The sequence below is a fragment of the Stenella coeruleoalba genome (genome assembly GCF_951394435.1).
Source record: "Stenella coeruleoalba genome assembly, chromosome: 20".
Classification (NCBI taxonomy): Eukaryota; Metazoa; Chordata; class Mammalia; order Artiodactyla; family Delphinidae; genus Stenella; species Stenella coeruleoalba.
Window position 1 is genome coordinate 36,818,550 of NC_137166.1, and position 17,949 is coordinate 36,836,498.

General features: G+C 41.9%; 2 protein-coding genes across 3 annotated transcripts in view; one reads left to right on the top strand and one right to left on the bottom strand.

Annotated features, from left to right (window-relative positions):
- ORC6 (origin recognition complex subunit 6) lies at positions 1-7,028 on the bottom strand. 2 transcript variants are annotated; one of them, XM_079906596.1, is made up of 7 exons: positions 6,949-7,028; positions 4,955-5,084; positions 3,547-3,710; positions 3,243-3,332; positions 1,944-2,056; positions 1,479-1,547; positions 1-454 (listed from the first exon to the last, which is right to left on the bottom strand). In XM_079906596.1, exons 1-7 carry the CDS (start codon positions 7,011-7,013, stop codon positions 327-329), a joined length of 759 nt encoding a protein of 252 aa, XP_079762722.1. In that variant the 5' UTR covers positions 7,014-7,028; the 3' UTR covers positions 1-326. The 2 variants fall into 2 exon arrangements, with proteins under 2 accessions (XP_079762722.1, XP_079762721.1); XM_079906595.1 differs by having other exon boundaries at positions 4,955-6,359.
- Positions 7,029-7,216: 188 nt separating this feature from the next.
- Positions 7,217-17,949, top strand: part of VPS35 (VPS35 retromer complex component) — a 41,790-nt gene continuing 31,057 nt past the window's right edge. The window contains exon 1 of the mRNA XM_079906594.1: positions 7,217-7,567. Coding sequence (XP_079762720.1) covers positions 7,565-7,567 — 3 coding nt within the window. The 5' untranslated portion in view covers positions 7,217-7,564. The remainder of the gene's footprint in view (positions 7,568-17,949) is intronic.

Below are 17,949 nucleotides of genomic sequence, written 5' to 3' on the forward strand. Positions count from 1 at the left end.
TTCAGCTTGAATTTCATATTCTGGATAGGACAGTAGACTGTCTTTTGCTTAAAACAAAACAAGAAAGCAAAATGGTTTCAATGACATTTTGTAGGAGAGAGCAGACCTGTGGGGAGCCAAGGCTGAGCCAACCAGGCACTGTGGGTTATCTAACGAATTTGCTGCCCATGTGAGAGCCACCCTGCTCAGCCCCAATGCTGGTTTCTTTGCTATTAAGGATAGGATCCTTGTTATAAAAGTTCAAACAAATTTCCAAAGCCCTCACATCTTCCTTGAGGTGGCAGATGCACCGCTGGTTTGCAGTACAGGTGGTCCGGAAGCTGAAATCACTCTGTTGTAGCCTTTTGTGCTTTGGCAGCATTTTCCAAAATTTTCCTTTTCCACTGTTCATAATCCTGTGTCAGATCTTCATCTTTTTGCGGTTTATGTGGGATCTCTACTACATTCTCTATTTCTATGAGAGAAAAAAAATTTTTAATGTTTCAAAATCCTTATGTTTACAAATGAGTAAGAAAGAAGTAAGCTTGTTTACTTTAAAACCTCTATCTTAATTAAGGTAATAGGGAATAAGATACCAAAATGAGAAGTGGAAACAGAAGTTAACACATCAGTTTTTCACTCTCCCTTACACTCCAAGCATTCCAAGACATCTTGATGATAGCTAACATTTATCAAGCCCTGAATCCAGCACTTTTTAATTGTATTATCTCATTCAACCCTCACCACAATTATGTGAAATGGGTGCTAATATTAATCACATTTTATAGATTAGGAAGTTGAGGTTCACAGAAATTGTCACTTTCCTAAAATCACAGAACCACTCGGTGGTAAAGCAGGATTTGAACCTCAGCAGTTTGCCTTCAGATGTATTCTTAATTACATGATACTTCTGTAAACTACTGCTTGGAAAACTGTCTTATCAAATGATTAACTTCCAGGATTTAGTTAAAATCTGACTTTTTTTTTTAATTGAAGTACAGTTGATTTACAATGTTGTGTTAGTTTCTGGTGTACAGCAAAGTGATTCAGTTATACATATATGTATATTCTTTTCCATTATGGTTTATCACAGGATACTGAATATAGTTCCCTGTGCTACAGTAGGACCTTGTTGTTTATCCTTCGTATATATAATAGTTTGTATCTGATAGTCCCAAACTCCCAATCGAACCCTACTCCTTGGCAACAAGTCTGTTCTCTATGTCTGTGAGTCTGTTTCTGTTTCGTAGATAAGTTCATTTGTGTCATATTTTAGATTCCACATACAAGTGATATCATATGGTATTTGTCTTTCTCTTTGACTTATTTCACTTAGTATGATAATCTCTAGATCCATCCATGTTGCTGCAAATATAAAATCTGACTCTTGTCAAGGCAAGCTGCTAAAGCAGCAAAGGGCTGTTCACTGCATGAAACCCACTGTACACTAATCCCATTGTACTAATTTCAATGTTCATCCGGTGTTAATAATGCTTCACCCGTTGCTGAAGGTTCAACCACTGTCTTCTTTTTCTTCCATGGTGGAGTAGCTGAATCTCCAGGCTCTCCTTTAGGGGAAAAAAAAAGTATTATCAGAGTTAATTTTTCTCCTATTTTCAATTTTAGTTTTGGGGCTTATTTTGGATCACAAATAAAAACCAGATACCTTGATTGACCAAATACTAGGATAAGGAGAAGGCAAATGATCTTGCCCTTCTCTTTTCTTTGGCTTTTCCTGTCAGACTTCAGAACAGAGAATCTATTTTCTAGGTATGAATTTACGGAATCACAGGGTTGGTTATTTTGTTTTTGTTTTTTAGTTATTAAGTTATTTTATTTGAAAAATAGAAAAGAACAGTAATTTTCTCAGTAAAAACCGATCTTGTCTACAGATAGACAAGAATATATATTTCAGAGACGTTCTTTCAAATGACACATTCTTGCAACGTGGAATGAATACTCACTGTCGATCTGCTGCCCAATCTTCTCTAACTGTTTACAGAGTCGATCAAACATGGCTTTTTTTACACCGGATGTGGCTGCCATTTTATTTTTGTCCACCTTTAGCTTTAGAATCCTACAAAAGAATTTGATAACTTACTGTTCTTAAGATCAGTATTGTTATCTTCTTTGGCCAACCAGTTATCAACTTATTTCCTTTCCACTAAGGCTTTATGAAGAGCCCCCAACTGTTTAATTTTCCCTTTATTTCAAACGTATATCATTAGCTAAAACCATGCAAACTTACCTTTTAAAGCTATTTATTTAGTTATTTATTGTACTGCGAGAGATAAAATGCACATGGGGTCTGTTACATAACAAATAGGGCACATAAAAACATTTGCTATAGTACTTCATGCTTTATAGAACTCTTATACATCTCAGATGTTAACTTGTTAAATGACAATTACAGCATTTTAAAGTGTTTAACTCACTTTAAACACTTATGATGCTTATATTTATATGACTACAAGAATATAAACCACCCTCCCCTCCAAAAACCCCCCCTAATAACACTTCACAACAACCACTAATGAAAAATACAAAACAAACTTATTTAAAATAACAGACCCATTCAAACCTTTCTTTGTTCAGTGAAACGTGCTTTCAAAAGTGAGGTTGTCAATACTGCTTTCTACCATAACAGCCATACTCCCTCCACACATACATATACCTTTGTTGAAATAAAGGGACTATTTCTATTCACTAATAGTAGCTAAGGGAGCCAAACACACCAAAATTAGTGGTTAAATAGTAAGAAACCTATTCTTTAAGCACCAGCTACAATTTGTTTTCTAATGAGTTTTCCAGCAAGATAAAACAAGACAACTTTAGACAAAGATAACAATTACTAATATTTCCAGGGTAAAATTTCAGTATACACACAGATAACCCCAAAGATTCAAATTAAGAATTTATCATTGAAAAGTTTTATAAATTACTTGAAAAAGAGTTGCAATCAGTACTTAAAAAAATGTGACTGGAAAATCACAACTAAGCACTGTTTTAATGATAGGTTTCATGACTTAGCATACATATACATATATGTGGCTGTCACTTGGCAAGTGGGCTTTGGGCAACACTAGTTCCTAGTTGTCAGGTCCATCGTGGGATAAACTGAGAATCAGGTCACTTGGCCACTATTAAGGTTATTTAGGAAAATATGCTCTGAGTTGAAATCAACTAAATTAGAAGTATTCTTTGGCAACGAGAAATTTATTTATAAATTATAGACTTTTCTGAATGTTCAAAGGAACACTTACTTGCATGCTGAAAGTAGTGCAGCAGTGGTGAAAAGCGGCCTGGATAAGTCAAGATCCACTTGCTGTGTTTGTGGAAGACTGGACTCATAGCTAAGTGAAAGCAGTGTTTGCAGAGTTATTTGTTAGAAAATATTATTTCAAAGAAACTGAAAATGCAAATCAGAACTTACAAACTATTTAAATGTATAAGATATGCATTCTGTCACTTCAGCATATTAGTTATTTTTTAAGACGGAAAATTACCATGACATTGGATATTTCTGCTTTATGTATCAGTATCGATTTTCAGTTATATGCCTCATACCTTTGCAGTATCTTTGAAGCCATGTTCACTGCTTCTGTACAGCTAAACTGTACAGCTAGGTCTCTTATTCCAATATTCGAGTTCAGGCCCAGTAAACACTCAAAAGATTTAAGGCAACTCTGATACATCTTCTTGTTCAAACCAGAAAGTTTAATTAAATAATCCTTTGAAAGGAAAAACAGATGAATCATAAAAATCATAAGTGCTGTATATTAGTGCCTTTAACACTTGTTTAATAAGTCAACTTTCCAAGATTAATTAATTCTGTGGCAAGTCACTCTACCTAAAGGTTTAGCTTCATTTAGTCAAAAATCAGTAATCATATCAGGCAAGTTAAGTACCGCTGGCAATAAGCTCATACTATAGAAAGGCAGTCATGCATGTGTGCAGATAATTTAAAATACAACATAGTGTTACCACAGCCAAGCTGTGAATTAAAAAACACAGGAGATGCATATATGGTTATTTGCTTTAACAAAGGTGCCAATGTGCAATTCATTGGAAAAACAAAGGAGGGAAGTAGTGGGAGTGAGGTGGGGAGGGAGAGTGTGTGTGAAAGGGAGATAAGAGGGAAACTGGGAGAGAAACAGGAGGATCAACAACTGAGGGACACCAACTCTGCTTGGGAACGGAAAGCTTAATAAAGGATGTAACAGCAAGGCAGCGTCATTTTAAGACAAACAGGAGCTTGCTAGAAAAGCATTCCAGGTTAAAAAAAAAAAGGCATTGCATTTACAAAGTCAGTCATTAAGATGCATGGTCTGTTAAGTGAACAGTGTAGCTTGAGGTTAGTAGGGTTCAAGAAGGGCTGGAGAGTTTGATGTTAATGGGGAGCCAACCCATGGGGAGCCAATGGTGTTTTTAATGCCACCATTTTTATCAGTGTACCATTATGTGACAGGCACTGTGTTAACAGTGTAACATATAGTACATTGTTTCCTCCTTACAATTATCCAGTGAAATGGATACCTTTATCCCCATTTGATGGATGAGGAAACTAGAGACACACAGAGTTAGTAACCGGTGGTGTTGAGATTTGGTCTCAACATGTGAGTCTTGCCATAGCTTGGCTCTCAACCACTGTGACACTGGAAGAAAAATAATACATGGGTTTTAAAGTATGTGATTTAGGAGAATGATGCTAGTGGCAGTGTGGAAGACAGCCTTCTGTAAAGAAAGAGGTGCTCAGGAAAACTAGGTAGTAAAGAATAGAGAGAATGTTGCAAAAAAATTTTTTTTCTCAAACTCTACAAAATGATTCTAAAGTTCATCTAGAATAACATACGAGAATAGCCAGGAAAATTCTAAAACACAGAGTTTTGATGGGGCTAGTCCAACCAGAGATGAAAACATGATTAAACTTCAGTGTTGCACCAGATTATTCAGACATTCAGTGGGACCTACTTACCCTGTCCAAGGGGAACTTCACGTAGGAAGCTGCAAGGTCCAGGCACATGACTGCATTGCTGGTTTCTGTGGTTCGTGCCGCTAGGCCAATACACTTCACATGGGACAGTCGCAAGTACTCCTCTGCTTTCCTGAGCAACACATTCACTAAAACTCTTTCCCAGAAGTCTGCCCAATATTTTGGTAAACAATGAATTCAGCCTGGCGAACTTCACTCCAACCCTAATTCCTATGCAAGTTTATTTGGGGCTGGGAATGAAACTCCCATCTTTTGGGGGAGGACAGGGTTCTACAAAACAGAACAGACCCTCTGACTCCAGACATCACTGTGCTCAAGTACTTTCAAGCAAAAGTAAGTTCCTGAAATCCTCCCAAAAAGGCCAACCCTTCTTTCAGCCTTCCATTACTGGAACAAGCATGAATTGTGACATAGGCAGGCAAGTGAGACCGGGGTTCCTCCTTCCTCTAAATCTGTGGTTCTTGGGACTTCCCTGGTGGTGCAGTGATTAAGAATCCGCCTGCCAATGCAGGGTACACGGGTCCGATATCTGGTCCAGGAATATCCCACATGCCGCGGAGCAACTAAGGCCCTGCGTCACAGCTACTGAGCCTGCGCTCTAGAGCCCACGCGCTGAGAGGCCATGCTCTGCAACAAGAGAAGCCACTGCAATGAGAAGCCCGCGCACCGCAACTATGAGTAGCCCCCACTCGCCGAAACTAGAGAAAGCCGGCGCACAGTAACGAAGACCCAACGCAGCCATACGTACATACATACATACATACATACTTACATACATAAATAAATAAAAATAAATCTGTGGTTCTCAAACTTTAGTGTACATGACAGTCACCTTGGGGCTTGTGAAAAGATTGCTGGTCCCAGCCCGAGTTTCTGATCAGTAGGCCTATAGTGGGGCCTAAAAATGTGCATTTCTACCAAGTTCCAAGGAGATACTGATACTGCTGGTCCAGGCACCACACTTTGAGAACCACTGTTCTAAATGATTACGAGTCCAGGAGGTGTTCCTTTCCTTCCCTTCTGTCACCTAATTGACAGTCCAAGCACCCAGGCTAGCCCTGCCCCCCCAGTTTAACTACAATTCTTTCTTTCTTTTTTTAACATTTATTTACTTATCGGCTGTGTTGGGTCTTCGTTGCTAAACGCGGTTTTTCTCTTGTGGCGAGCGGGGGCTACTCTTCGTTGCAGTGCGCAGGCTTCTCATTGCGGTGGCTTCTCTTGTTGCGGAGCACAGGCTCTAGGCACACGGGCTTCAGTAGTTGTGGCACGCGGGCTCTGTAGTTGTGGCTCACGGGCTCTAGAGTGCAGGCTCAGTAATTGCGGTGTACAGGCTTAGCTGCTCCGCGGCAGGTGGGATCTTCCCGGACCAGGGCTCGACCTGTGTCCCCTGCATTGGCAGACGGATTCTTCACCACTGCACCACCAGGGAAGCCCCAATACTTTATTTCTAACCCTGGATCATGCAAAAGTCCTTCCCATCTCCGGGGTTTTGCACAGGCTGCTGTCCCTGCTTGGGCCCTCTTCGCACATCTTCCCGTGGCTGGCACCTTCTATAAATCGGGTCTCAGCGCCAATGGCACCCCCCCCCATCCGAGGCTTTCTCGCAAGTTTCTTTTAAATTAAAGGCTTCAGAGAAGCTGCGCTCCGCTCCATCCCCAGCGGCTCCGCACACCACCCCATTCCACTTCCTGCGTAGTCGTTGCCACCATAGACACTGCCCTGCATGAGGTCTCTACCCCGTAGGTCTGCCTCCGCCGTAAACGCACTCTCAATAAGTTTCAGGGAAACGACCCAAGCTCTCCGCCTCTCTCCCTTTCCCACCACCGTGCATCCCACAGTGCTAGCTGTTCCCAGGGGCGTCTACACTCGCCCCTCCGGCCTGCTCACAAGCTCACTGTCGGGAGGTTTTTCTTAAGGTAGGGCCTAAATCCCTTCTGAGGGCGCAGGGCCGCTGGGGTGCGCCCGACCGGACTCACCTCAGCACCTCCGGCTCGGCGATGCCCAGGCGCGGGGCTAAACGCCGGATCAGACCAGGTTCCATGGCGCGGACAAAGACTACACCCGCAAACAGCTGCAACGCGACGAAACCCGCGCGCGGACGTCTCGCCAGCCAGTGAGGGCCGGGACCCACCCCCCCGCTGCATCTGGATTGGTTGGGACAAGAAGTTGCGACTACCCCGTAAACCAATCCTGGTCTTCCTCTTGAGCGTGCGCGCTGCGAGTACACGCGCCAAGGCAGAAAGTGAATGTGCTCCGGCAGCTCCCACTCCTTTTATTCCTCCCTTTTAGGCAGACGCAAACGCTGCCTTAGGCTCTTGCTGTCTCCTTCCTGCAGCCGATGGATTTCCCCCTACTCCGCACTGTCCCGCCACACACTGTGGAGAGATTGGCTGGCGCCTAGGTTCCTCAGTCCAGCGTGAAGTGACAAGGACCAATAAATACGCGAGACTTGGAGGGCCAATCTAGGAGCTGCCTGCAGCGTCCGAAGGCGGAGCTAGAGGGGGCGGGGCTTGGAGGGGCTGCAGTGTCACCTGACCGCGGGAGGCTCCGCGCGGGGTGGGTGCTGTTAGCTGCAGGCTTAGGGGAATCGCCATGGTGAGTGCTGAGGGGCCGCGGGCCCCGGGCCGACCCTTCTCCCAGCACCTGCTCACTCCCACCGCCTTGGAGCCTTGCAGGAGGAGTCGGGGCCCCGCAGCCGGGTCGGGGCTAATACCAGCCCGGGTTGGCCTGCGGGGTGGGCGACAGGCCGGGGAAGGCCGCAGGCGGGGCGATCCGGGCTCGGGTGGGCGGGGGTGCTTGGCCGCGGCCGTTACTCTTTGAGGAGGTGTCTCCGCCCATTAGCTCTGGGGGTCCGTGAGGGACTGCGGCCCCTCTGAGTGGAGTCGGCCACCGCCCGCCTTGATGGGATCCAGAGTGCCGGGTCTGGGCGTCTGGCTGGAACGGGAGCGTGGGGAGGGCCTGAGGCTCAGAGGTGGCGTTGGGATCCGCCCAGAGGCTGCTCCCTTGCTGGCGGTTCCACCTTTGTGCCTGGTAGTGCTTTCTTATCCCTTCCTTGTGCAAGAAATACCTTCCGGAGGGGCCTTAATGGTGCCCGGGCCTTCTTCGGCCTCATAGCCCCCTTCGATTGCAGTGTGTGTCAGAATTCTAGGGACTCGCTTACGTGAATTTCCTGGAAGGACTCATGCTCTCTGATATCTACTAATTCTGAGAGACGGAAAGGAGACTGCTTGTTTCCTTTAACACTTGTTCGTTGGGCGTCCTGGCTCTCTTACTGACCTCCCCATTGATGAAATCCAAGTGTTTTACTTCCTGGAAGTAGGCATACTCCTTAGCGCCTCTCCGTGCTGGCAGCAAATCGTGATGTGGCTGTTGGCTGGTGAACTTGAACTTCCTCAAAGTGTGAATCCTTGTGTCTAGTTTCCACAAAGGCAAGTTGTCACTTGCATTTTATTAGCGTTTGACATAGTCTGCACAGTATGAATAATGTTTTTGGATGTTGGTGTACAGTATGTCAGTTTTATCTCACTATTTACTTTACGTAGACAGGCTTCTGAAAACCTGTAAGCCTGGAAACAGGGGTCGCTTTAAATGTGTTAATGCCAGAAAGCAGAATGTTTGACATATATTACTTTCATATAATATGATGCCATACAAGGTGATTTTGCTTATTTCTCAGAATTTTTAGTTGGGAATTGATATGAGAACGGTGCAAAAATGAAACTAGGATATCTCTGTTTCTCAACGTTTATGGATTGACATTTATAGTGTTTTGTAATCAAAGCAGTTACTTGAGGATCTACTATACATCCAGATTCTGTGCTTGATGAACCAGTTTGGAGCAGTGAGCCAGACACAGTGAGCCAGTCCTGTTCTCATGAATTTTATTGGGAAAGAAAACTTGAGTAGCAGTCTTGTCACAGCCACTGTCTCTGTGACTTGGGCAAGTCACTCAATCTTCTTTGAGTCTCCTTTTTGCATCTGAAAACAAATGTTGCCTCTTTGGCCCTTCCCAATCCTAAAATTCTAGGATCCAGTTCAATTCATCATGCATCTTGTGTGCCTTCTATGTCATGGACTGTGCTGGGCAATGGGAACATAGTCCTTGCTTTCAAAGAACTTAAGGGTCTAGCAGGGAAGTCTTGCTTGTGGCACTTAATGGAATACAGTCTGAGGATCGCTTTGCTAGCACTGTCAACTCAGTGTTGTGGGGCCCTGGAGGGAGAGACGGTTCTGCCTGAGGAGCTTGGGAAAGACTACAGGAAGTAAATGTTAACTTTGATTCTGAGGAAGGTGAGCAGAAATTCCCCAGGTGGAGAAGAAAGCGTATTGCTAGTAGATAAAGCTGGGAGAAGTGAATGCTCATGGTGTGTGCCATCATAGGATTCCTGGGGCAATTTATTGGTAAATTAAGGTGGAGACACTTTGGTATTAAAATACATGTTTGGACGTTCCCATCCCTTCATCATCCTTAGTTCTCCCTACTTCAATTGCTATTTTGTGTCTTATCATCATTTTTAAAATAGTACTTTCATTAACATAATGAAATTCTGTATCTTTGAGAGACTGGTTATTTTCACTTTACAGTTGCTTTGCATTGCGTTGTTAGATTACATCCGTAGCATGAGTGGAGAGATTGACAAATAAGTTTCTAGGATCGTTGGAGATAATTGCTGATGTCCAAGGGGGATATAATAATAATGGTAACACTTATGTGAAGTGCTTATTACTAAGTGCTAAGCACTTTTCAAGCTTTATCTGTGTCACTTCACTTATTACTCATAACAGTGATGTAAGTACTCTTATTAACCTTGTTTGCTACAAGAGGAAGTGAAAGCACATTGTTTGAATGGAGAATAGTTTTATAAGTGATATGTTCATAGTGACCTTTGTTCTCTCTGCACCTTTTTGAAAAAATAAATTTATTTATTTAATTTTGGCTGCGTTGGGTCTTCATTGCTGCACACGGGCTTTTTCTAGTTGCGGCGAGGGAGGCTACTCTTTGTTGTGGTGCATGGGCTTCTCATTATGTGGCTTCTTTTGTTGCAGAGCATGGACTCTAGGCGCGCGGGCTTCAGTAGTTTGTGGCCCATGGGCTTAGTTGCTCCGCGGCATGTGGGATCTTCCTGGACCAGGGCTCGAACCGTCCCTGCATTGGCAGGCAGCTTCTTAACCACTGCACCACCTCTCTGCACCTTTTAACTGTGTAGACTTGGGAGGGCTGTTCGGCTTGAGTCTCACGCTAAAATGGGCCTGATCACAAATGTTAATTTGATTTTGACTCTGTAGTGTTTCCATTTTTCTCTGATGCATGTAGCTGCTATGTACAGGGTCATTTGTAAACGGAGAACCACTTTCATGAGTGAGGAATCATTGGTTACCTGGCTTGTGTTTAATGAGAGCGTGTTCACGTTATACCTGACACTACTCGCAATGTGACACTTCCCAGGAAGGGCATCTAGATGCTCCTTTAGAATAGCCATTTGGGGACTTCCCTGGTGGTGCAGTGGTGAAGAATCCGCCTGCCAATGCAGGGGGCACGGGTTCAAGCCCTGGTATGGGAAGATTCCACATGCCACAGAGCAACTAAGCCCGTGTGGCACAACTACTGAGCCCATGTGCCACAACTACTGAAACCCGCGCACGTAGAGCCCGTGCTCCGCAACAAGAGAAGCCACCGCAATGAGAAGCCCGTGCACTGCAACGAAGAGTAGCCCCTGCTCGTCACAACTAGAGAAAGCCCACACACAGCAATGAAGACCCAATGAAGCCAAATAAATAAATAAGTAGACTAGAATAGCCGTTTGTATAATAACTACATTGTCTTACAAGTAATATGTAAAATACATTAATATAGCTTTATCTCTTCATTTGTAGCCTACTAATAAGTCTGTAATTTTCTACATTGTGTATATATATGTTTCTATTAATTTTAATCCCCATTGATAAAAAATAGAAAAATTTTGCCAATTTGTTTTCAGATTACTGAATCTGGTCATTTCTATACAAGTATTTTTGAATTGCTTGTAATCTCTTTTTTTTTTTTTGAAGTCAAATCACCCTTTATTCTTCTATTCTGCACTTCATGCACTTGGTGCTCGGTAGGTTGAATCAAAAATGATTTTCTTTTTTTTTTTTAACATCTTTATTGGGGTATAATTGCTTTACAATGGTGTGTTAGTTTCTGTTTTATAACAAAGTGAATCAGTTATACATATACATATGTTCCCATATCTCTTCCCTCTTGCGTCTCCCTCCCTCCCACCCTCCCTATCCCACCCCTCCAGGCGGTCAGAAAGCACCGAGCTAATATCCCTGTGCCATGCAGCTGCTTCCCAGTAGCTATCTACCTTACGTTTGTTAGTGTATATATGTCCACGCCTCTCAATTGCCCTGTCACAGCTCACCCTTCCCCCTCCCCATATCCTCAAGTCCATTCTCCAGTAGGTCTGTGTCTTTATTCCTGTCTTACCCCTAGGTTCTTCATGACATTTTTTTTTTCTTAAATTCCATATATATGTGTTAGCATACGGTATTTGTCTTTTTCTTTCTGACTTACTTCACTCTGTATGACAGACTCTAGGTCTATCCACCTCATTACAGATAGCTCAATTTCGTTTCTTTTTATGGCTGAGTAATATTCCATTGTATATATGTGCTACATCTTCTTTATCCATTCATCCGATGATGGGCACTTAGGTTGTTTCCATCTCCGGGCTATTGTAAATAGAGCTGCAATGAACATTTTGGTACATGACTCTTTTTGAATTTTAGTTTTCTCAGGGTATATGCCCAGTAGTGGGATTGCTGGGTCATATGGCAGTTCTATTTGTAGTTTTTTAAGGAACCTCCATACTGTTCTCCATAGTGGATGAACCAATTCACATTCCCACCAGCAGTGCAGGAGTGTTCCCTTTTCTCCACACCCTCTCCAGCATTTATTCTAGACTTTTTGATGATGGCCATTCTGACTGGTGTGAGATGATATCTCATTGTAGTTTTGATCTGCATTTCTCTAATGATTAATGATGTTGAGCATTCTTTCATGTGTTTGTTGGCAGTCTGTATATCTTCTTTGGAGAAATGTCTATTTAGGTCTTCTGCCCATTTTTGGATTGGGTTGTTTGTTTTTTTGTTATTGAGCTGCATGAGCTGCTTGTAAATTTTGGAAATTAATCCTTTGTCAGTTGCTTCATTTGCAAATATTTTCTCGCATTCTGAGGGTTGTCTTTTGGTCTTGTTTATGGTTTCCTTTGCTGTGCAAAAGCTTTGAAGTTTCATTAGGACCCATTTGTTTATTTTTGTTTTTATTTGCATTTCTCTAGGAGGTGGGTCAAAAAGGATCTTGCTGTGATTTATGTCATAGAGTGTTCTGCCTATGTTTTTCTCTAAGAGTTTGATAGTTTCTGGCCTTACATTTAGGTCTTTAATCCATTTTGAGCTTATTTTTGTGTATGGTGTTAGAGAGTGACCTAATCTCATACTTTTACATGTACCTGTCCAGTTTTCCCAGCACCACTTATTGAAGAGGCTGTCCTTTCTACACTGTACATTCCTGCCACCTTTATCAAAGATAAGGTGTCCATATGTGCATGGGTTTATCTCTGGGCTTTCTATCCTGTTCCATTGATCTATCTTTCTGTTTTTGTGCCAGTACCATACTGTCTTGATTACTGTAGCTTTGTAGTATAGTCTAAAGTCAGGGAGCCTGATTCCTCCAGCTCTGTATTTCGTTCTCAAGATTGCTTTGGCTATTCGGGGTCTTTTGTGTTTCCATACAAATTGTGAAATTTTTTGTTCTAGTTCTGTGAAAAATGCCAGTGGTAGTTTGATAGGGATTGCATTGAATCTATAGATTGCTTTGGGTAGTAAGAGTCATTTTCACAATGTTGATTCTTCCAATTCAAGAACATGGTATATCTCTCCATCTAGTTGTATCATCTTTAATTTCTTTCATCAGTGTGTTATAATTTTCTGCATACAGGTCTTTTGTGTCCTTAGGTAGGTTTATTCCTAGATATTTTCTTTTTGTTGCAGTGGTAAATGAGAGTGTTTTCTGGATTTCACTTTCAGATTTTTCATCATTAGTATATAGGAATGCCAGAGATTTCTGTGCATTAATTTTGTATCCTGCTACTTTACCAAATTCATTGATTAGCTCTAGTAGTTTTCTGGTAGCATCTTTAGGATTCTCTATGTATAGTATCATGTCATCTGCAAACAGTGACAGCTTTACTTCTTTTCTGATTTGGATTCCTTTTATTTCCTTTTCTTCTCTGATTGCTGTGGCTAAAACTTCCAAAACTGTGTTGAATAAGAGTGGTGAGAGTGGGCAACCTTCCTGATCTTAGTGGAAATGCTTTCAGTTTTTCACCATTGAGGATGATGTTGGCTGTGGGCTTGTCATATATGGCCTTTATTATGTTGAGGAAAGTTCCCTCTATGCCTACTTTCTGCAGGGTTTTTATCATAAATGGGTGTTGAATTTTGTCAAAAGCTTTCTCTGCATCTATTGAGATGATCATATTGTTTTTCTCTTTCAATGTGTTAATATGGTTTATCACATTGATAGATTTGCTTATATTGAAGAATCCTTGCATTCCTGGAATAAACCCCACTTGATCATGGTGTATGATCCTTTTAATGTGCTGTTGGATTGTGTTTGCTACTGTTTTGTTGAGGATTTTTGCATCTATGTTCATCAGTGATATTGGCCTGTAGTTTTCTTTCTTTGTGACATCCTTGTCTGGTTTTGGTATCAAGGTGATGGTGGCCTCGTAGAAGGAATTTGGGAGTGTTCCTCCCTCTGCTATATTTTGGAAGAGTTTGAGAAGGATAGGTGTTAGCTCTTCTCTAAATGTTTGATAGAATTCGCCTGTGAAGCCATCTGGTCCTGGTCTTTTGTCTGTTGGAAGATTTTTAATCACAGTTTCAATTTCAGTGCTTGTGATTGGTCTGTTCATATTTTCTGTTTCTTCCTGATTCAGTCTTGGCAGTTTGTGCATTTCTAAGAATTTGTCCATTTCTTCCAGATTGTCCATTTTATTGGCATAGAGTTGCTTGTAGAAATCTCTCATGATCTTTTGTATTTCTGCAGTGTCAGTTGTTACTTCTTTTTCATTTCTAATTCTATTGATTTGAATCTTCTCCTTTCTTTTCTTGATGAGTCTGGCTAATGGTTTATCTATTTTGTTAATCTTCTCAAAGAACCAGCTTTTAGTTTTATTGATCTTTGCTATTGTTCCCTTCATTTCTTTTTCATTTATTTCTGATCTGATTTTTATGAGTTTTTTCCTTCTGCTAACTTTCGGGTTTTTTTGTTCTTCTTCCTCTAATTGCTTTAGGTGCAAGGTTAGGTTGTTTATTCGAGATGTTTCCTGCTTCTTAAGGTGGGTTGTATTGCTATAAACTTCCCTCATAGAACTGGTTTTGCTGCATCCCATAGGTTTTGGGTCGTTGTGTCTCCATTGTCATTTGTTTCTAGGTATTTTTAAATTTCCTCTTTGATTTCTTCAGTGATCACTTCGTTATTAAGTAGTGTATTGTTTAGCCTCCATGTTTTTGTATTTTTTACAGATCTTTTCCTGTAATTGATATCTAGTCTCATGGCTTTGTGTTCGGAAAAGATACTTGAAACAATTTCAGTTTTCTTAAATTTACCAAGGCTTGATTTGTGACCCAAGATATGATCTATCCTGGAGAATGTTCCAGGAGCACTTGAGAAAAATGTGTATTCTGTTGTTTTTGGATGGAGTGTCCTATAAATATCAATTAAGTCCATCTTGTTTAATGTATCATTTAAAGCTTGTGTTTCCTTACTTATTTTCATTTTGGATGATCTGTCCATTGGTGAAAGTGGGGTGTTGAAGTCCCCTACTATGAATGTGTTACTGTCGATTTCCCCTTTTATGGCTGTTAGTTTTTGCCTTATGTATTGAGGTGCTCCTATGTTGGGTGCATAAATATTTACAATTGTTATATCTTCTTCTTGGATTGATCCCTTAATCATTATGTAGTGTCCTTCTTTGTCTCTTCTAATAGTCTTTATTTTAAAGTCTATTTTGTCTGATATGAGAATTGCTACTCCAGCTTTCTTTTGGTTTCCATTTGCATGGAATATCTTTTTCCATCCCATCACTTTCAGTCTGTATGTGTCCCTAGATCTGAAGTGGGTCTCTTGTAGACAGCAAATATATGGGTCTTATTTTTGTATCCATTCAGCCAATCTGTGTCTTTTGGTGGGAGCATTTAGTCCATTTACATTTAAGGTAATTATTGATATGTATGTTCCTATTCCCGTTTTCTTAATTGTTTTGGGTGTGTTATTATAGGTCTTTTCCTTCTCTTGTGTTTCTTGTCTACAGAAGTTCCTTTAGCATTTGTTGTAAAGCTGGTTTGGTGGTGCTGAACTGTCTCAGTTTTTGCTTGTCTGTAAAGGTTTTAATTTCTCCATCGAATCTGAATGAGACCCTTGCTGGGTAGAGTAATCTTGGTTGCAGGTTTTTCTCCTTCATCACTTTCAGTATGTCCTGCCACTCCCTTCTGGCTTGCAGAATTTCTGCTGAAAGATCAGCTGTTAACCTTATGGGGATTCCCTTGTGTGTTATTTGTTGTTTTTCCCTTGCTGCTTTTAATATGCTTTCTTTGTATTTAATTTTTGACAGTTTGATTAATATGTGTCTTGGCGTATTTCTCCTTGGATTTATCCTGTATGGGACTGTCTGTGCTTCCTGGACTTAACTATTTCCTTTCCCATATTAGGGAAGTTTTCAACTATAATCTCTTCAAATACTTTCTCAGTCCCTTTCTTTTTCTCTTCTTCTTCTGGAACCCCTATAATTTGAATGTTGGTGCGTTTAATATTGTCCCAGAGGTCTCTGAGACTGTCCTCAGTTCTTTTCTTTCTTTTTTCTTTATTCTGCTCTGCAGTAGTTATTTCCACTATTTTATCTTCCAGGTCACTTATCCGTTCTTCTGCCTCAGTTATTCTGCTATTGATCCCATCTAGAGTATTTTTAATTTCACTTATTGTGTTGTTCATCGTTGCTTGTTTCATCTTTATTTCTTCTAGGTCCTTGTTAAATGTTTCTTGCATTGTGTCCATCCTATTTCCAAGATTTTGGATCATCTTTACTATCATTATTCTGAATTCTTTTTCAGGTAGACTGCCTATTTCCTCTTCATTTGTTAGGTCTGGTGGGTTTTTATCTTGCTCCTTCATCTGCTGTGTGTTTTTCTGTCTTCTCTTTTTGCTTATCTTACTGTGTTTGGTGTCTCCTTTTTTCAGGCTGCAGGTTCGTAGTTCCAGTTGTTTTTGATGTCTGTCTCCAGTGGCTAAGGTTGGTTCAGTGGGTTGTGTAGGCTTCCTGGTGGAGGGGACTAGTGCCTGTGTTGTGGTGGATAAGGTTCGATCTTGTCTCTCTAGTGGGCAGGTCCATGTCTGGTGGTGTGTTTTGGGGTGTCTGTGGACTTATTATGATTTTAGGCAGCCTCTCTGCTAATGGGTGGGGTTGTGTTCCTGTTTTGCTAGTTGTTTGGCATAGGATGTCCAGCACTGTAGCTTGCTGGTCGTTGAGTGAAGCTGGGTGCTGGTGTTAAGATGGAGGTCTCTTGGAGATTTTCGCTGTTTGATATTATGTGGAGCTGGGAGGTCTCTTCTTGACCAGTGTCCTGAAGTTGGCTCTCCCACCTCAGAGGTAGAGCCCTGACTCCTGGCAGGAGCAGCAAGAGCCTTTCATCCACACGGCTCAGAATAAAAGGGAGAAAAAGTAGAGAGAATTAGTAGAAGTAGGAAGAAAGAAAGAAAGAAAGGAGGGAAGGAAGGAAGGAAGAAAGAAAGAAAGAAGAAAAGAAGGCAAGAAGGAAAGAAAGGAGGGAGGGAGGGAGGAAGGAGGGAAGGAAGGAGGGAAGGAAGGAAAAAAGACAGAAAAGAAAATACAGTAAAATAAAGTATAATAAAGTTATTGAATTAAAAAATAATTATTTAGAAAAAAAAGGGGGACAGTTAGAACCTTAGGACAAATGGTGGAAGCAAAGCTATACAGACAAGATCTTACACAGAAGCATACACATACACCCTCAAAAAAGAGGTAAAGGGGAAAAAATCATAAATCTTGCTCACAAAGTCCATCTCCTCAATTTGGGATGATTCGTTGTCTAAAGGAGGGAAGGAAGGAAGGAAGGAAGGAAAGAAAGAAAGAAGGTAAAGTATAATAGAGTTATTAAAATTAATTATTAAGAAAAACATTTTAAAAAAACCAAAACAATGGATGGATAGAACCCTAGGACAAATGGTGGAAGCAAAACTCTACAGACAAGATCTCACGCAGAAGCATACACATACACATTCACAAAAAGAGGAAAAGGGGAAAAAATCATAGATCTTGCTCTCGAAGTCCACCTCCTCAATTTGGGATGATTCGTTGTCTATTCATGTATTCCACAGATGCAGGGTACATCACGCTTATTGTGGAGCTTTAATCCACTGTTTCTGAGGCTGCTGGGAGAGATTTCCCTTTCTCTTTGTTCTCACAGCTCACAGGGACTCAGCTTTGGATTTGGCCCCACCTCTGCGTGTAGGTCGCTGGAGGGCGTTTGTTTTTTGCTCAGACAGGACGGGGTTAAAGGAGCTGCTGATTCGTGGGCTCTGGCGCACTCAGGCTGGGGGTGGGAGGGGCACGGCGTGCGGGGCGGGCCTGCGGCGGCAGAGGCCGCCTTGACGTTGCACCAGCCTGAGGCCCGCCGTGCGTTCTCCCTGGGAATTTGTCCCTGGATCCCGGGAACCTGGCAGTGGCGGGCTGCACAGTTTCCCTGGAAGAGTGGTGTGGATAGTGACCTGTGCTCGCACACAGGCCCCTTGGTGGCGGCAGCAGCAGCCTTAGCGTCTCCCGCCCGTCTCTGGGGTCCGTGCTTTTAGCTGCAGCTCGTGCCCATCTCTGGGGTTCGCGCTTTTAGCTGCGGCTTGCGCCCGTCTCTGGGGT